Source organism: Erpetoichthys calabaricus, chromosome 3 (genome assembly GCF_900747795.2).
Source record: "Erpetoichthys calabaricus chromosome 3, fErpCal1.3, whole genome shotgun sequence".
NCBI lineage: Eukaryota > Metazoa > Chordata > Cladistia > Polypteriformes > Polypteridae > Erpetoichthys > Erpetoichthys calabaricus.
In genome coordinates, this window is record NC_041396.2 from 46,906,536 (window position 1) to 46,931,204 (window position 24,669).

The 24,669-nt window shown below is 36.6% G+C and overlaps 1 protein-coding gene across 1 annotated transcript in view; it reads left to right on the top strand.

The window, feature by feature from the left end:
* The window catches only part of LOC114649281 (dynein axonemal heavy chain 6-like), a 217,343-nt gene that overhangs the window by 48,622 nt on the left and 144,052 nt on the right, over positions 1-24,669 (top strand). The window contains exons 22-32 of the mRNA XM_051924685.1: positions 3,230-3,283; positions 4,415-4,560; positions 6,829-6,897; positions 10,927-11,113; positions 12,432-12,500; positions 15,190-15,384; positions 16,809-16,898; positions 17,578-17,706; positions 19,746-19,952; positions 20,179-20,248; positions 23,782-24,002. Coding sequence (XP_051780645.1) covers positions 3,230-3,283; positions 4,415-4,560; positions 6,829-6,897; positions 10,927-11,113; positions 12,432-12,500; positions 15,190-15,384; positions 16,809-16,898; positions 17,578-17,706; positions 19,746-19,952; positions 20,179-20,248; positions 23,782-24,002 — 1,437 coding nt within the window. The remainder of the gene's footprint in view (positions 1-3,229; positions 3,284-4,414; positions 4,561-6,828; positions 6,898-10,926; positions 11,114-12,431; positions 12,501-15,189; positions 15,385-16,808; positions 16,899-17,577; positions 17,707-19,745; positions 19,953-20,178; positions 20,249-23,781; positions 24,003-24,669) is intronic.

The following is a 24,669-nucleotide window of genomic DNA, read 5'->3' on the forward strand; positions in this document are numbered from 1 at the left end:
ATTAATGGAATGTAACTGCTTACAGCAAACAAAAGCAGTTTCATCCTCGTTTGATGCCATTATTGCAATATAAGTGCAGTAAAATGATACGATTACATTACCAGAACCGAATACTTCTGTTTTATTGCCTTTTTATTTTGGAAAAAACATGTAATGTTTTATGCATATACACCCACACCATATGAAAACTGGATGTAGCGCCTCACCAGTCAGTTAATGGCTTCCAGCACAGCAGGCATGATGAAGCTGAAATTGACTTAAATATAATATATAATATATATAATATGTGTTGGCCAGTTCCCTGAGAAAGTGATAACAGGTATCCGATATAAATTAATGAAAAACCTAAAAGGTTATTCAGTGCAAATATGCAGTATTGACCCTCTTTAAAAGGGAAGTAAAATACAGTGTGTAAAACATAATTATTACTTTTGAGGGGTTATATGTTCATCACATCAATGCACATCATAAAATGATATAAATTATTATATGCATGAGTCGTCACTTAGCCATTTTGGATCCATTTCCCTATTTGATCAAGAGTTTTGATCATTTTCCAATTTATCTGAAATGTTGTATGCAGATGGGTTAGATTTGCTGTAAATATACGCACGTTCTCCCATCAAGTTCTCTTTTATTAATCCCAGTGTTTTCATGGAAAGCTGCATTCACACACTTTAAGCCCCTTTTTGTGCAGACACAAGTTTTGTAAATCTCTCCACAGGAGATGTCATATCTATATTTATCTATGTCATATATATATATATATAGGCGGCACGGTGGTGCAGTGGTGTCGCTGCTGCCTCACAGTTAGGAGACCTGGGTTCGCTTCCTGGGTCCTCCCTGCGTGGAGTTTGCATGTTCTCCCTGTGTCTGTGTGGGTTTCCTCCTGGTGCTCCGATTTCCTCCCACAATCCAAAGATATGCAGGTTAGGTGCATTGGCGATTCTAAATTGTCCCTAGTGTGTGGGTGTTTGTGTGGGTGTGTGTGTATGTGTGCCCTGCGGTGGGCTGGTGCCCTGCCTGGGGTTTGTTCCTGCCTTGCGCCCTGTGTTGGCTGGGATTGGCTCCAGCAGACCCCCATGACCCTGTGTTAGGATATAGCAGGCTGGATAATGGATGGATGGATGGATATATATATATATATATTCATGGCAATCGTAGTCTGAATCACAATCTGATTGTATGGGTGGTTACCTACCAGGTAACGCTTGTGGTTGGTCAGCAAGTCTGCTAACATCCGCCATGGTGCCCTCTTTCAGTTGCGAGAAGCAGATCATTGAATGGTTGAAAATAGTTTTACTGTCAAATAATGCAAAGAGTATGCAACACGTGTTTATATATACAGTGATCCCTTGCTATATCGCGCTTCGCCTTTCGCGGCTTCACTCTATCGCGGATTTTATATGTAAGCATATTTAAATATATATCGCTGATTTTTTGCTGGTTCGCGGATTTCTGAGGACAATGGGTCTTTTAATTTCTGGTACATGCTTCCTCAGTTGGTTTGCCCAGTTGATTTCATTGGCAGATGGCTGAGAAGCTACCCAACTTACTTTCTCTCTCTCTCTCTTGCGCTGACTTTCTCTGATCCTGACGTAGGGGGTGTGAGCAGGGGGGCTGTTCGCACACCTAGACAATACGGACGCTCGTCTAAAAATGCTGAAAGATTATCTTCACGTTGCTACCTTCTGTGTGCAGCTGCTTCATGAAGCGACATGCTGCACGGTGCTTCGCATACTTAAAAGCTCAAAGGGCACTTATTGATTTTTGACTTTGTTTTTCTCTGTCTCTCTCTCTCTCTCTCTCTCTCTCCCTGCTCCTGACGGAGGGGGTGTGAGCTGCCGCCTTCAACAGCTTTGTACCAGCGGTGCTTCGCATACTTAAAAGAAAAACAGCCCTATTGATTTGTTTGCTTTCCTCTCTGTTTCCTTTGAAGAGGAAGATATGTTTGCATTCTTTTAATTGTGAGACAGAACTGTCATCTCTGTCTTGTCATGGAGCACAGTTTAAACTTTTGAAAAAGAGACAAATGTTTGTTTGCAGTGTTTGAATAACGTTCCTGTCTCTCTACAACCTCCTGTGTTTCTGCGCAAATCTGTGACCCAAGCATGACAATATAAAAATAACCATATAAACATATGGTTTCTACTTCGCGGATTTTCTTATTTCGCGGGTGGCTCTGGAACGCAACCCCCGCGATGGAGGAGGGATTACTGTATATATATATATATATAAAGGCAAAGGTCTAAACCAGGAGATCAAGTAATCAACACATCTGACTCAAAACACTAAACTACATTGTAGTAAAAAAGATCAGAACCTAAGGATCAAAACCGTAAAACTAAAAAAAAAAACACACAAGACATGTTTAGAAGTATCCGTAATCATGGACAACCAGGGATTGTAAGATGCTGACTTATGTACCATTGCAAATATGAAGTCATGCATCAAGCAATTCCAGATGTTCCAGATAAGAATGAGATGGCAGTCTTAAACAAAAAAATAAAATGACGTCACAGGACAACAAAAATAAGATGGGAAAAAATATTCATTATTAGAATATAAAGTGCAAATCTTCCAAATGGGAACAAAACACATAAAATTACACAAAAAGAAGCATAATCATAACACAATAGGCCTTTTGAATATTAGAATTCTCAGAATATTACTGTGCTTGCCAATCAGGTCCATCCCTTAATGGCAGCAGTGTACCCATCAGTAAGTGAATGTTTTTAATAGGATTCGTCTCTTTGATGCAAATCTAAAAAAAAAGGCCTGGAATGATTTCAGGTAACATACAGTCTGGCGCTTAATGTAGTGGCGACCTAATGATCACATTTCAATCACTTTGAGCATCTGTGGCAAGAAATGAATCAAATTATTCTGACTACACCACTACCAGCAGTTTTGCCTCAACTATGGGACACAGTGGAGTCTTCATAGGCCCGCACTCCTGTGCCACAGTTTTACTACCCTGTGTAGCTCAGGTCATTCTGAAAACAAATGAAATGCCAGGCTGTAATTAAGTAGCCACTCAGTCGGTCTTTGATTTTTTCTTTTTTTTCTTTTTATAACTTTTAAAAGTGATGTTGTACTGTATATTAAGATAAAATAACAGTATACATTTAATATCTTTAAAACTGTTGCTTCTAATGTCATGTTAAAAATATGCTCAATTTTAGCATTAAGTCTGTGTGCCCCTTTTTTGTATTATCTTTGTTTTTAGGCTCTTGGAAAGCAATGCATTGTCTTTAACTGTTCTGAAAGTATAGATTATAAGGTAAGATTTTACATACAGTTATTATTATTAACCATTCTTAAGAGGAACGTTTTACAGATATCTGGAGTGGGTAAATCCATACAAAAATACTCTTACAAAGGTTTTATGTTGGCATAACCTGAAAAATGTTTTTTGCAACCCACATAGTCGCCATCTCCTTGAAGTTTCAACAACAGAGTACTTCCTATACATATTTATGCCTTCTCTTCACGTGAGTCTTTTGATTTCATGCCACATCCCTTTGACAAGCATGCAAGGTTAAGTGTCAGGTCAGACTTGGCTTTCTTTGGTGTGCTCTCTAATGAAGTGGCACTTCACACAGGGCTCATACCTGGATTGCATGCTGTTCTGTTAGGGTGGGCTCCAATAAATGGCAGCTTTAATTACCTGCTTGTTTTCCAATGTTCTCCAGTGTTTACATTTAAGAAAACAGGAATAAACAAGCACCCTGCGAAATGTAAACTACATATTTTGCTGGCCCTGCATTAATTATGTTACATCACTGATTAAATAAATGTGAATTTCATGTAAGACAAATGTAAAGTATTAGTTTGATACTGTCCATTACAAAAATGTATAATAATTTTCCTGTAGTTTGCATTGATTTTAATATTGTTACGTAGTGTTATAGATGAATTCAGTTAAATGTTCTACAAACTTCACCTACTTGATATGTATTTGTGTTATTGGTGGTAGAAAAAAATAATAGCTTATTTTGATCATAAGTTTTGTATGATTAAATTCATTATGGATTTTAGTGTGACTTTAGGACAACCCAGTAGTCTCAATATTAACACTATTTAGCTTTGATTTACAGTATGTATATGCTGAATGCCTTAATATTCTAGCCAACATTTACTCTTTGATTCCTTTGAGCTGTCATTGCTACAAAACCAAAGATACAGAAGTGTCATGCCCTTTGTGTATTAGTGCTGCTAAGTTGGCTAGTTTAAAAACTGGAATATAAAACACTAAACTGAATCAACATGATTTATTTATAACAGCAGTTGTTAGCATTTTATACTTTGTTATATTAAAGGGAATAATTCACAACTTTAATTTAGTTGTAGGCAAAGTTTTCTAATTTCAGACTTACTCTATTATATTAAACAATAATGATGCTCTTTGCAGATGATGGGAAAGCTTTTCTCTGGTATTATACAATCTGGAGCCTGGTGTTGCTTCGACGAATTCAACAGAATTGATGTGGAAGTTCTTTCAGTGATTGCATCACAGATTCAGGCTATCAAGGTAGCAAAAGATAACCAGGTTACAAGGTACTATCTACTATATGATTTACGTTTAATTTATAAAATTTACATTTTACACAGGGTGCAAGGCAGGAAACAAACACCGGGCAGGGCGCCTGCCCACTGCATAGCACACGCATACATCCACACACCAAGCACACACTAGGGACAATTTAGGATCACCAATGCACCTAAACTGCATGTCTTTGGACTGTGGGAGGAAACCAGAGCACCTGGTGGAAACCCACGCAGACATGGGGAGAACATGGAAACTCCACGCGGGGAGGACCTGGGAGGCGAACCCCTGGTCTCCTAACTGCGAGGCAGCAGCGCTACCGAAGAAAGTAAAACAATAAGTGGGTAGATAAATTATGGTAACACTTTTGTTCAGGTACTGCAAATAATGCATCTATTACTCATTTACTCTTATGTAAGAATATCATAACAAAGGCTTCTGTTGGTGTTACTAAAAATTAGAATTTCCCCTTGATTAATAAAGTATCTATCTATCTATCTATCTATCTATCTATCTATCTATCTATCTATCTATCTATCTATCTATCTATCTATCTATCTATCTATCTATCTATCTATCTACTAACATTTATAAAGCATCAGTAAAGTGGTTACTCATCTTTAGAATGTGGCCTACTAAAATAACATCACTTGGAATGGCCAGAAGTGTCTTAAATGAGACATGTTTCTCTTGATACTTCAATATATGGCTGGTGAATCATTCATATTCATAAGTAATTTTACTAGCATATCAAATGCCACATTCACACAAATGAATAACCACTTCACTGGTGTTTTGTAAGTGTTAATGACTGTGACAGTTCAGGTCGGCTCCATGCTACCAGGTGCCACCAGGAGCATCTTAAGCCCACCACCGTCGATAACGTGAGGACAAACACACACACAAAGCAAGGGGATGGTATAAAAGTGAACAGTGCTTTTATTAAGAAAATCCAACAAAAAATCCAAAGAGTGTAGTATAAAATAGTCAAATACTCCATAAAAAGCTGTCTCTTTGGAGGTTAAAATACAATCAAATAAATATCCCATTAAAATGAGTTTAAAAACATGGGGCAGGAAACTGTCCTTAAAATCCTGAGCCCCGGTGCAGTCCTTTAAAACCTGGCTGTCTCTTTGACTTAGTCCAATGTGGGTCCTTACAGCCAAGGAAGCGACTATCCGGCAGTTCAGCCACCTCCAGCGCTAATCCTAGGCTCTGGCCCATCTGGCCCCCTCTGGCTCCAGGCAGGTCACCACATCAAGCCTCCCACTCCCTCTGCCAGGCTTTTGTCCTTGTATCCATGGCACCACCCACTGAATGCCTTTCTCAGCCTCCCCTTCCCCTACAGCCACGCTGCCTCTCTGCAGCGATTTGCTACAACTGAGCAGCGTTGCAGCCACTCCAGCTACCCAGGTTGCTCAGTTGGAGTGGCCATCAGCCCCCACGTGCCGTTCATGTGCTCCAAGGGACTTCCTCGTGGCTGTCTGCCTACTGGACCTTCCTTGTGCTCACTTGCACCGGATCTCCACCTCTTGCTTTTCCTCTCTCCATCTTTGAACCTCCTTTTGTTTCCTCTTGATCTTTTTCTCTACTTCTCGATCTGCCTTTTTTCCTTCCCTTCAAATTCTCATGCTGTTTCGTTCTTATAAGGCTCTGTGGGGGCAGCGTCTCAGTTGCATATCACAGGAAGCCAATGAACCAAGTGAGAATGACTGCACCTTCACTTGCAGGTGCATCTCGCCCCAATTACTCCACTAACTCCCCGCAGCTGTGCGAGTGCGCACCCACCAAAAATGAGCCGGCCAATTGATCATTTATTTCCTGAGCCGCAGACCCACTGTACCACAATGACACCAAGAAAAGCCTTTGCTAAGGCCTTGTTACATAACAGGGTATGTGTCATGAATGCATTTTTGCAGTACCTAAACTAAGTGTTACCTAAATTATTTTGTATAAGCTATTTAACAATAGGCTGTTATTTCTAATTATATTTTTTCTCTCTTTGAAGTTTTATTGATAGATGTACTGTATATGTTTAACAATGTGGTCACACATACGTTTAAATCCACCATCTACATTTCCAAACTGTTCTTTGCATTTGGCAGCCGTGCAAGTTTTGTACTTTCTCTATATATTTTTATTGTACAGCTTGCTTTGTATCTTAATGGCATATTTGGACTATACAATCTTATGAAGTTTCATGGAGTTAATTGTACTACATAAAATAATGTTTGATTAATTGATATGAAGCTGACTTTGTAACTGTTTTTTAATTCTAGGTTTACTTTTGAAGGGCATGATGTTCGTTTGAATAATTCCTGTGGAGTTTTTATTACTATGAATCCTGGGTAAGTGCTATTTGTTTTTTTTATTTAGATTAACAGAAACTCTTATGAAAAGCCTTTCATTCTTTCATTTTAAAATCTTAGAACTGTTATTTACAGCATATGATATCAGTAACTATTTATAAAGGTGCACTACAGATATGATTTAGATTTAAATGAATGGAAACAAAAACATTTGTTTTTAACTAGTTTCCGTTTGTGAATTGATATACGTCTTCTTTTAACATTTTCAGATATATTGTCTCAATTGTTTGAATGCTACTTCAGCTTTGATTCTGTCTTCTGTCCTTAAAATATAATACTGCTATAAGTGGCACTGAAAGCAGATGTTTTGCAGGCTCTTAGTGTTATTCTCACTTGGAGGCCCATGTTATTTGACCATAGGCAGCTTGCATTATGGTTGTGTGTCAGTATTGGTAGACGTTTCTGTATAAATCCCAACAGTATGCTGTCTGCACCTGTAAGCCAGCATATTTTGAGGGCAGTGCTATATTAAACTGGTAAAAGCCTGGAAAAGTGGAAGGGTCTGTGAAAACAGCATGGCATGCAATTGTTGGTTAGTGGTGGGGATTCCCAATATTGCTTATACTTACAGCTAACATTTATAGGAGTAGGAAGTTAAGAATTAACTTTTTATCATGAATATTTAACATTAGTTTTAGCATAATGGTAGTTGTCAATCCTGTTGTCTGCTAGCCAGGAAACCAATGGACTGATAGATTGGTGTGCTAAAGTGTCAACAGGCAGCAGGACTGGTAGATACTATTATGCTAAAACTAATATTTAATATTCATGAGGTTTACAGTTGATTGGGCACTGGTGTCCACAATGGAGGTGTGCAGGTTTTCCTGCCTGGATGCTTTCCCCATCATCTTAAGTACCAAGGAAAAGCTAAGCAAAATATTACAATATTAAAGGAAAACACACGCAAAAAAAAAAAGTTGGGGTCACTAACACTTTACTCCCTGTTTTATATAATAAGAACAACAACATCATTTATTTATATAGCACATTTTCATACAAATGATGTAGCTCAAAGTGTTTTACACGATGAAGAAAGAGAGAAAAAGCAAATATATAAAAAATATAATTAGGCAATACTAATTAACATAGAATAAAAGTAAGGTCTGATGGCCAGGGAGGACAGAAAAAAAAAACTCCAGACGGCTAGAGAAAAAAAAAAAATCTGCAGGGGTTCCGAGGCCACAAGACCACCCAGCCCCCTCTAGGCATTGTACCTAACATAAATGACCTCAATCAGTCCTCAAGAACAAAACAGTTGCTCGATAGCTGACAAAGCAAACAAAAACGTTCCAGTCAAAGTATAGCCACTCCTGGCTGCTCACAAAAGGATTTTTGAGGATTTTTCTTAGATTGCTGGAGCTCTGTTCTGCAGTTCGCCCAAATTACCAAGTGATGCCTCCTTCCATTGTGGTTGGGTTTTATAGTGTGCTGACTGGAAGGGGTAAGGTCACTTTCTCTCAAGGGGGATCAGGGGAAACAGGATGCACCTGAGCTCAATTTTGAGCTTCATGCTGAGCTTTTCTCAATTTTTTTATTTTTAATAAATTTGTTAAAATCTCAAGTAAACTTTTTTCACATTGTCATTATGGGGTGTTGTGTGTAGAATTCTGAGGAAAAAAATGAATTTAATCCATTTTGGAATAAGGCTGTAACATAACAAAATGTGGAAAAAGTGATGCGCTATGAATACTTTCCGGATGCACTCTATCTATCTATCTATCTATCTATCTATCTATCTATCTATCTATCTATCTATCTATCTATCTGTCATTTTTAGGGGTGTTATTGTCATAATGTAAATGAAAGTATGTATTAGATGACCATAAAAAGAAATGCATCTTTTCCACTAGTACCAGGAAATGCTAGAAATCGGAATAAGGCCACTGGCCTTTACACTCAAGAACTTTAAAGGAGGCAACCTATCAATACAGCAGATGCAGAAGCAGTTACTGCAGTATTAAGTGTTACTTTAGCTGCCTTTTTTCACTTCAGTCTGTTTCTTTGATATTCACAGATTTGACAATATGTGCCTACTGTTTGTCTTCACTTGCTACTTTATTTTACTAAAATACAAATTTTGCAACACATTAAACAAATCAAAAGCATTAAGCTCTTTTGACTGTCAGGAGCTGTTGGAGTTGGAAGAGATGTAATTTCGTGCGGTAGGCATATTTAATTTGTAAAGCTTAGAATTTTGCTTTGTTTTCATTGTATTTTACAGTTTGATCATGTGATGCTGCCTACTTACTAGTAATGCTGTTATATGAAAAGATTGATCAGGTGTTTGAAACTCGTCCACTTTTGAACAAATTGTACCTCTGGTTTTATGATTTTCTCAAAAAGTTTTTCCTCAAAATACCTCAAGGAGAAAATAATATGAACATTATAAACATGCATGATCCAGATAAACATTTTTTTCATGAGGTAGTACAGACCCAGATCAATATGATGATTTAGTATTTTAACAGTTTCACATTAAAACATAAACAATCCAGCAAGTCATACTCCAGCTTACCCTTCAAGCTCACAGACCTTCTCAGGTCTGTTTATATTATATATCCCTTACAGTATATATTTTTACATTGCATTTTTTGGTTTGTTCTTCCTGTGAGACGGTTTACAAGTGAACGTCTTGTAGTAAAAGTATGAATAAACTGAAAAACCAAGCTCCATTGGATGGGTGCCTGCTTTTTGCATTCCACAGTAACAGCAATACCAGTGTTCAGACACCTGATGTGGGCAGTTTGAGGCAATTGTACCAATTCTGCAAAAATAACCTTGTTATATTTATACTGTGCATATACACACACATCTTTATCTTTTTGGTGTCTTTTATCAGTTTTTACCACATTTAAGTTCTAGAATTGCTGTCACTTTTTGATCATAGTTTCTTGCAGTTGTTTCCATTTTACTAATTTTCAAAGATAAGTGACTATTTAGTTTGTCTGTAAAGTACCATATGATGTAGGATGACATTATCCAGATGTCATAACACTCATTACAATCAGAGGCTTCTGCTAGTCATTCTTAGAACTCTTTCTTAAGTCAGTTGCATTATTGACTAGCACAAATTAACACTTGCAATAACAGTTTGGTGTTCTGGATCAGATTAGGCAAGCTATACTTCTTAATCATGCTCCTCCAGATGTCTTCATGCTTCCCTACATGAGTTTGTGAAGTCTTTGAGTAAGTCTGGATTTTTAGTAGGTGATAACCCTTCAAGTACTATACCTCCACCACTAAGAAGGGTAAATATTTTGTTGTTAGGTACATAAATCCATCCATTATCCTAACTACAGAGTCATAGTGGTCTGCTGGAGCCAATCCCAGAAACACAGGGCACAAGGCAGGAAACAAATCCTGGGCAGGGTGCCAGCCCACCACAGAGGTACATAAATGCAAAGAAAATAAAATTCTCTTTGCATCTGAATGTGACTTTAAGATGACCTTCTTGTCCACATGCGTAAATTTCACACAGCACTCTGTCAGACACTTTTGAACATCCGTAGATCCATATGAACTCTTTTTCACATTGGAACTACAGAGTAAGAGAGGGTCCAGTGGTTATTCAGAAAGCCTGTTTCTTTGGAAAATGCCATGGACATCTGGATTGTCCTGCTGGCAGTGCGTCTATCTAAAATCTAGCCCTGATGTTTTAGGTGGTGAAGCCACAGGGCTTACTCAACACACAGAGGCATACTCTTCCATAATGGCAGAGCCCCTTCTTGCTTTAAGGTTTTCCTTCTTACATACAATTAAATATACTTCGCTCATTAATAAATGCTCATTCTGTGGTAGCCTTCACTCTTCAAATCAAAATCAGATTCAAATGATTACTTTCAGAGAATACTTTTTTATCCATCTTTTGCGTACAGGTACAAATAAATACAAGACAAAGATAAACTTAAAACCGTGAATAAATCATTTTAACGAAAATGAAACCATGGATGACTTCATTTATTATTTTCAGTTTTTCTGGTTATTTTTAATTCTTGTACTTCCTTTCAGATATAAAGGACGAGTAGACCTTCCAGACAATTTAAAATCCTTTTTCCGGCCAGTAGCAATGATGATGCCTGATTATGGACTTATTGCTGAGGTCATATTGTTCTCTGAGGGATTTAAGTCCGCAAAGCGCCTTTCAAGAAAAATAGTCAACCTTTATCAGTTGGCAAGCAAGCAACTATCAAAGCAAGTAGGTGTTTTATAATTTTATTTGATCTTCAAAATTATTAATTAATCAAATCTTATAACACAGGACTCTTTTAACAACCATGCTCCATCTACCAGCTTGATGAAGGCAACATCACAAGATCAGATGGTAACAAGCTGAAGGCTGGTAACATCACTTAAACATGTGTAAGGGGGCACTGGTAGTTTTTGTGTTTCATTTGCTTTTTCAATATTTGCTGCAAGTTCGTTTGTAATTTTATTCTCTGCATTAAATGTTCCTAGTGTCGTGAACTGGAAGTCCCACAAAGCACCACAAATACTTCCAAAAGTTCCCACTAGGAGTGAGATTACCGTCACAACCCTGACTAGAAACAAAAAGGACCTCGAAAAATCTTTATAAAATAAAAATTGTTGTTCTTGACAAAATCATGTATTTTGTGAACAGAAGGAAGTTCTGTAGAGCACATAGGCGAAATAGAAATGTCTAAAAAGCAGAGGCAATCCAAAGTGAACAAGTCCCAATACACTGTCCCACACAATGTCAAAAAACAGAGAATAGGTTCCAAAATACCAGAAATCCACAAATGGTGCAGCAAAACACAATCAACTCGCCACTCCCAGAGTGCATTTAAAACGAACTGCCAGGAACTGTGGGAGACTTTCTGGATTTATAGGTTGGAGAGCAGTTCCTGGCAGTCCAACCTCTTGGGGACCACCCACAAAACACATGAGATATAACCAAGGCATTGATACATAGAGAAAATAAAAAATAAATACTAATTAAATTAATTGTTAGATTAATTGTCAATGAAAAATAAATAATACAAATAAACCCAAGCAATACTAATGTAAACAAAAGTACCAAATATTTTCATTAATAGCATTTTGAGTTTGAGTTTTCTCTGGCCTTATCTTTGATATAAAATTTAAACACAGGTATTGTGATACTGAAGAGATTAATCTTAGAGCCTTAGAATCCGATTTAGGGTTGGGGGGTGGGATGGGGCAGAACATATAACAGCAACAGCACAGTCCAGTTATTCACACATCCACACTCACAATGGGCCAGTTTCAAATCGATAAGCAACCCAACACACACGTTTAAAATGTGAATGGAACATCTGAGTAACTAGACAAAAGGCTTCGCATACTATATATACTACTGGATAAAAATGTACTATATATTGTATTTTTTTTTTATTTTCATGCTTGTGTAACTGTAATGAACTTCATCCCCTGAATTTTTGATAAATAAGTGAGAACAATGTTTAGAAAGCTCTGAATATTTTAATATTAAAGCGATGAATGAAATTTTAATTTGTTTTGGTGTTTTTTTCTAGGATCACTATGACTTTGGTATGAGGGCTATCAAATCTGTTTTATTGATGGCAGGTAAAAAAAAAGAGAGCAACTAAGAATAAGTGAGTATTTGTGACAAAATCATACACATTATAAATTACTTGATTGAGCAAAATCATATTTGTTTTATTCTATAATAATGTTAAGCTGTTGCAACTATGCATACAAAATATTTAAATTTAAGGCAGTACTTCATTCTCATAGCAAGCGATACAAGTAACTCCTAAGAAAAAATGATAATAATACAATACAGGGTGAGTCAAAAGTATGTTAACATTTGAATGGCGAAAACAATTTATTCACCAAATATACTTCATATGTGCAAGATGATTTACAGGAATGTCTCAACCTGTTTGCCATCATGTTCAACACACAAAAACCAACGAGCCCGGACACATATTTCGCGGGGAATAGATGATACCACTGTCCGTATTCTGTCCTTCAGGTCACTGATATCATGTACTTTCCTGCTATACACACGCACCTTTACCATACCCCATAACCAGAAATCAAAGGGTGTCAAATCAGGAGAGTGTGGAGGCCATGGCCATAATCCACCACGACCTATCCATCGAACTGGAAACGTGTGCTGAAGATAAAAATAATCCATTAGTGTTAACATAATTTTGACTCACCCTGTATAATATTGCTTCCAGAGGCAGTTTAGAACTCTGTTGTGAATGATGCAACAGAGGATAGATGTTTTTTATGTGCTATACAGATTCGTACTTACGTATATACTTACAGATCTAGTAGAGCAGAAATTTCATATACTGATTTGTGCAAAGGTGGCATTCTATGACAGTGCCATGTTTAAAGTCACAGAGATCTTCAGTATAACTTATTCTAGTGCCAATGTTTGTCAAAGGAGATTGTATAGCTGTGTGCTGATTTTATACACCTATTAACAATGAGTGTGGCTGAAACATGTGAACTCAATAATATGGAGGTGTATCCACATATGGACATATAGTGCTTATATATATATATATATATATATATATATATATATATATATATATATATATATATATATATATATATGAATATATATATATATATATATATATGAATATATATGAGGTCTGACAATTTAATTCATGGAATGAACATGTAAACAAATGTGCTATCACCTTCAAAGTAATCTCCTTTTGCAGCTTTTCATTTAGTTAGAAAATGTTAACATTGCTGGAAGCATACCTGGAACTTTGTTTCACGAAAACATTTGAGTGCCTTTGTCACATTACACTGGATATCAGAAATGTCTCAAAATCTTTGCCCTTTACCCACAGTTTTTATTTTTGGGAAGAGCCAGAAATCGCAAAGGTGCTAAGTTAATTGAATAGGAGGGATTTGGTAACTGATTTCGTAGCCATGAAGATGCAAACGGTGAGTGCGTCATGGCTTGCAGCATTGTCATGATGGATGATCCACCTCAGGCTTCATCATTCACATTTTCTTGCCCCTCCTTGAACCTCTTATGTTACTCAAAAACACTTGTCATTTATGTAGCATCCTCTCAATATGCCACTTTAAGCAACTCCAATGTTTCAGTAGCACTTTGTAGCACAGGTGACACTACATGACCATTCCAAGAATTAAATAGTATGTGTGTGTGTGTGGGCAATGTAAATTGAGAATACTGCCATATGCTTAAGCATTTAAAGTTTTTTCTGAAGAAATTAGCATGAAGTCTTATATTAGTGTTTTAACACAACTCTCTTTAAAAATAATTTTGTCATATAAAATTGAAAAGATTCAGGGCATAAGCTCAAAATGTAAAATATTAAAACTCAGAGTATTAAAAGGAACAGCTGCTGGTGTCATCATGTTTCTTGCCATTAAAATTTAATGGAATTTATAAACATGAGATGCTATTAACGCATCACATGGAACTTTTTAGCCAAATTTATAGATTAGCTATTTATAGAAAGTTTCATGTGTTATCCAGGAGCCCCAAATATTCCTGCAGCCTCATGTTTAGGCTGTCATTTAAAGTGAAAGCAATTCCCAGGTGAGCTGTCCTCCCTTATCTGCAACAGGGTCCATATGTAATCCAGAAGAGAACTTTGCTGACATCCAAGCAGACCATAAAACTCCTAATAACCCAACTACATGTGTTTTCTGTAGTCATTAAACAAGGGTATTCAAATTAAATTTGGGGACTACTCCACCCAGCAGTATTCCATCTGTTGCCCTGGAATGCCAGTAAACTGTAATCCTGCCAGGGGTCTTCCTTTCATGCTTTAAAAAGCCTTGTACAGATCTTTTCGCATCTTGTGTGCTGCCTCCTAACTGGTAACCATTCTGATAGACATACTGTATAGATGCAAGAACATTCAACATTCTATGAGCACTTTTTCATGTTTGTTCATTTATCTGTTCATTGTGAGAAAAATTTGAAGTATGAATAGCTGATTTCTTCTTCAATAAGTAGTGCCGTTCTTTAAACCATTAAATGTAATTAGCACAATTGAAGCAACTTTTGGCCGGTATCATCTTACCTATCTGTTTCAAAACTAATCGTGGTCCAGTTATAAAAATCTATTCTGTTATGTGTTTAAAACATGGTGCACTGGGTTTAATAAGCCACATATTTCATGTGTCTTTTCAAGACCATTTTAAAGTTTATATAAAGTATAATTGATAGAGAATGTTACAGAGACAGACACCTTTTCTATACATATGCATATGCACTCTGTGCAATTTGCTGAGGCTGCTAAATTCATCCTGTGACAGGAATTAAGCCCAATGTGTCACATGCCTTATAGGAGAATTTTTACTGAAGAAGAGGAATCTTTCATCTTGAGGAGTGCTCTGCAAGAGGCTAATCTTCCTCGATTTCTGGCTGAGGATGTTCCATTATTTCAAAGTATTATGGATGACCTGTTTTCAAACATTAATCTTCCAAAACTAGATAGTGAAAGACTAGAGGTAAATAGTTCTCCTTTATAGTTTGTCTACTTAAGAGCATGAAGATTTACAATGTGATAGTTTGTTTATGTAATAAAGCTCAAAGCTATAGGGTCTATATATTAATAACTTAACACTATTTGATGAGTAAAGGTGTGCAGTCATTACCAAGAGAAAACCGTAAAGGATGAGGTCACCCATAAATAAAAATATTTTCCAGCCCCATAACTCCCCCAAAACTCCCTAGTCATCTATCCATTTTCTAAACCTGAAATTTCATGAGGAGCCCAAGCTTAACTCTTTAGCATCAAGTGCAACAAAGGAATCACCCCATAATAGAAACTACTTCATTGTTGGAATTTGAATCCCACTGTGTAAAATGTGCACATTCTCCATCGGCAATAGTTTTCTTCTGTTTTCTCCAAAACCTTAAAGATATGCATCTTAGATTAACTGGCGATTTTAATTTGCTGTAATGCACTCCATGCAATACTGATGGGATGGATTCTGACTCAAAATGGACATGAATTAGAATAAATAGATTTGGAAAATGGGTAGATAATTAGACAGATAAAGAATACCCCTGCACACATGACAGGGGACCTTCTGCGATATTTACATTTAAGAAGAGTTTTGTGCTGTAAGTCACACCATTTTTTTAATTATCTATTGTATTTGCTTCATCTGTGCATCTATCACATCAAATGACATTTAAACTGACTACTTGGGTGATACTTGATATTCCAGTATTTCCATTTTTTTGTAAAATTCATATTAATAGATATTAAGGATTCACAATGTAGTTTCTCAGTTATTTCCCTGTCTTAGACTGTATCTTCGCTGAGCCTAATTACAGCAGCTTTTACAAAGATTTTGCTGCAAAGTTGCTTTCAGCAGCTAGTGTTTTTTTTTTACTTACAAAAAACTATTAAAACACATTTGAGCTTGTCTGACTCACAAATGTTGCAAAAAGAATTGTTAATTAATGTATTATTTACAGATTTGGGCGGCACGGTGGCGCAGTGGGTAGCGCTGCTGCCTCGCAGTTGGGAGACCTGGGGACCTGGGTTCGCTTCCCGGGTCCTCCCTGCGTGGAGTTTGCATGTTCTCCCTGTGTCTGCGTGGGTTTCCTCCGGGTGCTCCGGTTTCCTCCCACAGTCCAAAGACATGCTGGTTAGGTGGACTGGCGATTCTAAATTGACCCTAGTGTGTGCTTGGTGTGTGGGTATGTTTGTGTGTGTCCTGCGGTGGGTTGGCATCCTGCCCGGGATTGGTCCCTGCCTTGTGCCCTGTGTTAGCTGGGATTGGCTCCAGCAGACCCCCGTGACCCTGTGTTCGGATTCAGCAGGTTGGAAAATGGATGGATGGATGGATATTTACAGATTTGTAACAAAACTTCTTTCGATTTAAAACTAAAAAAATAGAATACATTATTTTTGTTTCAGGATGCCATCACTGCTTCAGTTCTGAAACTTGGCTTACAGCTTATTCCTAATCAAGTACAGAAGATTATCCAGCTCCATAGTCAAATTATGGTAATTATCAGACCCTCTTTTTGTAAAGACAATATTTAATTATTTGTTTTATTAATGAGAATATTTTTAATAAATGAATATAAGACAAATGTGCCATAATAGTTTATAATTTTTATTTAATTCCAAAACTTTGTCAGCAATATTGCCTTCAGCTTCAGAACACTTAGTTCTTCCAAGATCTACATTATGTTTTTTTTCAGACAGTGCAGTATCCCATCCATAACCAAAAGCCATGCAAAAGGCCAGGCATGAATGAGTGTGATGCATGTGATTGATTGGTGCCCAAATCCAGAGCTGATTCCTGCCTTGTGCCCAAAGCAGCTGGGACAAGCTCAGATAATCTATTTGAATTCAGCAGTTTTAGAAACAGGTTCATAGAGCTGCTTATATGTTAACTCTATCAAGTGTTTTTGATTTCAAAAAGTTTGTCTTACCCAAAAAAAAATGCTTTACAGAACAAATAATCTGTATGGTCTAAGGAGAAATGTTCTGTGTCTTTAGCATAGGTGCAGTTATTCCACAAGTCATCTTTTATCAAAACAAGCCCAATACACTAAACAGTGATGTGCTCAACAGAATTACTGCATTCTTTATAAATGTTCTGTTTACCACAAAGTATTATTTCATACTTTTTATTTAAAATTTTGGACAACGTTCAACATTTTGTTGTTGTTTTCAGGCTCGTCATGGAGTAATGCTGGTAGGCCCTTCGGGAGGTGGGAAAACTACAGCGAGGACCATTCTTCAAAAAGCCCTTCCCTTATTATTAACTCCTATGCCCGAAACAAGTGGTGAAAACGCTTTGCAGGTAAAAGGTTTATTTTGCATCAGGTACACTTTTCAAGAAGGAAAATAGAAAAGAATACTTCAAGTGGTAAAAATAATCTTTGTTTTATTAATTCTATTCTATATCAGAAATTTGTTGAATTAATACTTTTCTTCCATAATAGACTCTTCGGTTCATTATATGGTCTTCCTCTGTGGTCAGCCTTTTTAAGAAATGTTTTATAATGCCCTGAATGAGGCACTTTACTTGCTTTGTGAGGGAGTGTCAGTTACAGCACTACGGCCAGGTGGTGCGATTCCCTGAGGGTGATGTGGTGAGCAGGGACTTCATTGTTGAGGACCTGAGTGGCAGGACCAGGCCAAGGGGACGCCCACATAAGACCTGAGGCTGAGGCAGATAGAGGGGCATTTCCGGAGGGTGGGACTGGACCGTGTGTTTGCCTGGTGGGTTGCCAACCAGGATCCTGAGCTGTTTTGTTGTGTGGTGGGTGCGGCAATGACCTAACCCATTATAATGCTAAATAATCATTTTTTCAAAGTTAGTCAAAGCTCAAGTATTACATCAGATGTCTCCTGTGTGAAAAAGTTCAGATAATACCCTTTAATGTAAAAAAATATATCATAGCTTATCTGGAATAAAACATATTTGGCAGTCTAAATGTCGCAGACACCTCACCAAGTTCCATTGGGAGAACTCTGTATTGAAAAAGCCTGCCTGAAATAAAAATGATCATCTGTTAAGTATCTGCTGCCATTGGTACAGTATAGGTATTCTCTTGATAGGATTATGGGTGCTTGGGTAGTAGGTACAGTATCTCCCAACCTTTCTTTTAACTTTAGTCATAATTTGAATTAATTTGCTATATTATAGTCCTGAAGCCCCAGGTAATTGAAAAAAAACACATTTAAATTATGGTATTACCCATGTTTTGTAGCTCATTCACTGAAAAGTAATCATCTGCACTAGAAAAGGAAATCTTCACCATTTATCATGAGATGTGATGACATTTCCTTTGCAGATTTTTGAGTGACCATGCACACTATTAACAGAGATTTTAGAGCTGGTAGTCAGAGACACAGAATGAGTGGGCTTTCTGATTGCAGCTGTACCCCCTGTATGTGAATGTACCCACCCCCAGCTCCACAGAAATATTAACTTATAAATTTGTAATTAGTTTTAAAGAGCACAGAAATATTAACATATAAATTAGTAATTATTAATAGTCATTACTTTTAAAACAGTGGAGTGGTGGCTCTGAGGCTAAGGAACTGGAATTGTTATTCCATTGTTCCATTCCATAACATTCCATTGTTATCTGGAAGGTTTCTCAAATCCTATTACTGCCAGAAGGGATCCTATTCCGTTGGGCTCTTGAGCAGGGCCCTTAACATGAAAATTCTTCCAGGGACGTTGTACAATAGCTGGCTCTACATTCTGACCTCCAAAGGTTAAGCGAAAAGACAATTTCCCCTCGGCGATTAATGAAGTATATCAAATCAAAAAAAAACTTGTTATTTGAGTGAATTTAAAAATGTATCTTTAAAATGCCTTACTATAAATGCTTTATTTCTTTCCATCATGAAAATATTATAATCTCAATATAAATCTAGCATCTCAAATATTCAGAGTTGTCATAATGTGAATTTAAAATACACGGATACTGTCAGCACAAGGGGAAGCCCACTTAAGAAGCACGTAGTGATTAACAACGAGGTTGAGGAGTATGTTGATTACAAAGGATGTAATGTGCTACTTTATTTACGATAAAGCTTTGAGAAACACTCAGTGTTAAGATGGACTTTATGATATGCTTAGACTTACAATGCTTATGGGAAATGCAGCCTTGAAACGTATTGAGATATGTTTGGAAAATCTGAAATTATAATTTCCCCGCCAAAATACATATTATGGATTGACTGGCAACTCTAGATTTTAAGTGACTGTGGGTATTGGCATTGGCCTTTGTCTTTAAACAGGTTATTCTAATCACTCATTGTTTTCTTTTTAATTTGTTATATAAGAATTTTTTGCTACTTTTTTTTTTTTTTTTGCACTTTTAGGGCACTGTAAATAAAAAAGCTAAAATTGATGTCTTCCCAATTAATCCAAAGAGTATTACTTTGGGGGAACTTTATGGGCAGATAGACCTAAATACCATGGAGTGGTCCGATGGATTACTGTCTGCGGCACTAAGGAACTTTTCTAAAGAGCTCCAGATGCAAAGTGAAGCAAGAAAAGCACTTAAAAATGAAGAAATACGTGTTGATGTAAGTTGAATGATAGTAAAGTTGTGTTGCTAAAAATACAAAATTGCACAATTTCTGTATATTAAATCAAATTGATGTAAAAGTGTATTCCTTGATGTTGTATTTATAATTAATAAATTGTATTTGCATCATTTTTGCTTGATAATTTAGTGTGGAAGCTGTACAATAAAATTAATTCTTAATAAAAAAAACAGCTTCCTCTAGAATTGCATATTTTATTTTACAGGTCAGTGTACCACACATAGCTCAGACATCCGCCATTGAAGGACAGCGCCAACCTGATCTGCAGATCCATGGTAATATCAGTTTGCAGTATTGTTTGTTTTTTATCATACTTTTTTGTTAATTCACTTTTATCTACATATAGTACATCATTATTTTTCATTGAAACATTCTTGAATGTGTGTGTTTTCCATCATATGAAAACATTCACTTGCTGTGTGTCATATGTTACTAATATAATTACTGTGATGACATTTGTATAAGTAAAATTAATACAATAAATACGCTTAGCTCATAACTACAGTGCTACAGTACAATCCCTGGCAGCTCCAAGTCATCTATCAACCTAAATTTGGTTTAATTCTAGGCTGATGTACTTCTTGTGCGTGAGTTTATATGTTCTGAGTCCAAAGACAATCTTAAATTAACTATGGTGAGCAAGTGTGTGCATGTTTTTTCCACCTTTCAATGAATATCACAGCACAGGGTGCCTTCCATTTGCTTGATTAATCCTTGAACTTCAGCAGAGCCAACCAAGCCTCAAAACTGTAAATTGAAAGGTTTTTATGAGCAGTGTGAGGACAGTTTAGAATAAGTAGCCAGAACTGATAATTAATTTTATTGGCACAGCAACAATATGGGCTGTTATGCTGCATATTCTTATACCGTACCAATGGTAGGATAGCCTGCCGCCTTTATTGAAGACCGGTCCAGCTGAATTGAAGGCAGTTTTTCGATGATCGTGTGTAAACTATGCTTCCTCTTTGTAGTCTATTTTTATTTGCTGGAGGTATTTCTTTAACAATATTTTAGAAAACAAAATGCATGCATTCTGCATGTTGTAAGCATAAGACTAGATCATTTGACATGTGTATTTGGAGTACAAGTAACATGACATTTTTTTCATGGACATTTTTGATAATGTTTGCTGTTGGCCAGCATTAGTCACCATAAGCTCTCATTCTATCAGAAATGTTATCTCTATTCTCCTTGAACACATGAGATTTAAGAATTTTCTTGCCCATTACTGCACACCACATGGAGTAAATTACATATGCAAAAAAAATATAATTTTTGGGAGGAGTATTCCTTTAACTATGAGATTGAAATTTTAACCCCAGCATCAAAGGTACAATTTCAACAAACATGAAAACTGTTCCTCCTAGATAATGCATTTGAGAAAGTTTTTATGAACTGCAGGTATTCAATAAATTTATGAAGAAGGGTTGCATTTATTTTCCAAATAATATATGTCAATACTGAGACCAAGTACAACAACAGTGAAGGTGTTTTCAGGTTGAACAAGCTGTGGCCCATTTTTTGGTCACTCTTTACAACCCTATCAAATAAGTTTAAATCCGTTTTATTCAAATATTGTGCTTTTTATTGAACACAGGCATATACAAATTCACAAATGTAGAACATTAACATTTACAGAACTATACATGTTATAATCACAAATAATTTACATATGTAAACAACCAATTACATTATTTAAATTAATAATAAGAGAAATTATTTCAAATAAAAATGAAAGCAAAATCAATCTCTCGATTATAAAAAGAAAATTTTTAGGCGAGACGAGACTTTTGCAAAGAGATTTTTTCAAGGCCCGAACCTCCTCTCAACCATTTCAGGTTAACAGTCCACACCCACAGTCCTATCATCTGTCATTTGTGTGAATGCTTTTGTCAGACACACTTTTTCCTCATTTTAAGTCATTTATGAAAAGTCCTCAATTTCATCCTTTAAAGAAGCTTTTCTGGACAGTATTTTTATACACACAATCTATTTGTTTCATTCGTTGTAGTCCTTTTCTGGACAATAATTTTATACGTTCTAGATGACACGTCAACGACAAAGCGAAGAAGAGAGGGCAGTGTGTCGAAAAAGGCCCAAAAACATTAGAGAGAAAATGATTAAAAGAAGAACAATAATAATCCAAGTTCAAATTCGGAAAATAAGGAAAGTAATAATCAACCCAGACCAAGTGGAATTGAAAACCTAGCAGGTCCAAGCAGGATCAGAAATAAAAGACAGAGTAGAAGGCAAAGTAGAACATCGTAAAGAAGTTCAAAAACGTTGACGCAATACACATGCAGAGCAGGTTAGAGATTTTGAAAGCAGTGGAATTCGAAAGTCTCAAAAACACAGCGCGATATACATGCAGAGCAAGTTACAGATTATGAAAGTAGTAAAATTTGAAAGTCTCAAAAACCTGATAGTAAACATTGCATTAGCGTTAACAAATGGAAATTATTACTCGGTGAAATAACGGAACAGCGAAAAGAGTTCTAATATATGGACATAGGAGATATAACAGAAGTATGTAGATATTGTTCGGCTTTAAAGTTTAAGTTGGAGACTTGTAGATCGTTTTAATAGGCGACAATAAAGTTAATGTAGTACATATTCCACAAATAACATTAGACACCAAAGGAGATCTTGATATGCCATTCATATTAAAACGTTAACAGTTTCCCATTAGAATAGCTTTTGCTATGACAATTAACAAATCACAGGGACAAACATTCGAAAAAGTTGGTTTATTTATTAGAGAAAAAGAAACAATATTCACTCACGGGCAGTTATACATTGTGCTGTCGCGATGTAAGTCCAAACACGGAATCAAAATTCAATGCGACATTGACGAAAAGTTAATTAAAAAATATTGTTTTTACTGAAGTTTTACAGTAAAAGTGTAAGTTTATAAAGTATTTGCGTGTTAATTTCAAAGCCAAACAGAACAAAAATGTATAACGTGATGAATACCTCTAACGCAACATGAAACATAATTTTCTTTCCATTTATAACGTTTTACTATTTTTTACTATGGTTAATTACTCGCTGTAATGTAAAATAGTTAGGTCTATTATGCATATGTAAGAATTCCCATGAAAATAACAATCTGTTTCAATTGTACATCCGCTTCCACATACGTGAGTGGCAGATCCGGAAAGTGGGTAGCGCGAAGCGAGCAGGGGCAGAGCCTCCTATAGTTTAAAATATTATTGACATTAACAGAAAATAAGTTGTCAGCATACTGGAGGAAAAGAATTCATTTTAATAATGTTTCGGCAGAAAATAATAACTAGAGATACCCAAGGACTTTTAAGACAACAAAGCTGAAGATCAGCTATTTCTAGACCAACTAGATGCCTGCCCACTGCCCAATGGAAGTTCACGACTGTAATGTATTGTACTGTACAACACTAGCGCTGTTATGATTGATGTCTAAATGTTCCCAGCAGTTCTTCACAGTATGAAGTGTAAAATGACGTTTTCATGCCAAAAACACTTCAGTGTGGGAGTGGTCATCTTATAGAAAAGTTTCCAGAAGAGATGGAAATGTCAGAAGAAAAGAAACAGGTTTCATCATAAGAGAATCAAGGGGGGCTTTTCTTCCATTAATGCTCTGTTCATTCTAGGTGTGCCTGGTTTCTGTTTAAGAAGTTTCACTTACTTATTTATTCCTGTAATGACTTGTACTCTTCACCATCATGCACAGTATAAATATTTTTTATATTATGGTGGCCCAGTCAAGTCCTGTATAAGTTGTCTTATTTCAATATGCAAATAAAATGTTTAAATGTTTGGTTTGCTACAGATGACGTGCAGTCAGTTGCTCACAAATGGATAATCTTGGATGGACCTGTTGATACTCTGTGGGTTGAGAATTTAAATTCTCTTCTTGACGACAGCAAAATTTTGTGTCTTGCTAATGGAGAACGCATCACTTTGCCAGCTGAAGTCCGAATCATCTTTGAAGTAGACAATTTGTCACAAGCCAGTCCTGCCACCATCAGCCGCTGTGCAATGGTTTATATGGTAACTACAAAAATGTAGAAAAAGCAAAGAAGAATAAGTATTTCACTCCAGTTATGAAGATAATTGGCTTTATGTGTTATAAATTCACTGCCTCAGGACAGTTTGTTTTTAGAAATGAGTAACAGTAAGTAAAGAAAGACTGATTTCTGTAAGGCAGAACTGCTTTTTCTGTAGTGACTGTTTTTCTTCTACTGTTGCTTATAGATGTTGTGACCAGTAGGTTGCATTGCAGCATCCTAAACTCCAGACACAATCTCACAGACACAAGTCATCAGAGCAAATACAGATGTATTCATACAAATTCTTTACAAAAAGGCTTCTTGTAATTATAAACACAGACACAATTCTCTTCTTCTCTCCTTTTCTTTCTCTTTACACACCTACTAGGCAAGCTTTGCTGTCTTCCACCCGACTGTAACTTGCCTGGATGAGGTCAAGTGGCTTCTTTTATCTTGTACCCGAGAGTACTTCCAGTGCTTGGGCATAGTCTGTTGGAAGCACTGCCAGGTCAAAGGGAAGCTCCACAAAGTAGGGATCATGTGTCCTTGCAGCACCTCCTGGGGGCACCCACAGAACCTAAAAATTCTGTCTTATTGGACTACAGTTCCAAGCATGCCTTGCAGGTGTCCATACAGGTAGCATTGCCTAGGAATGCTGCCACCTAGCA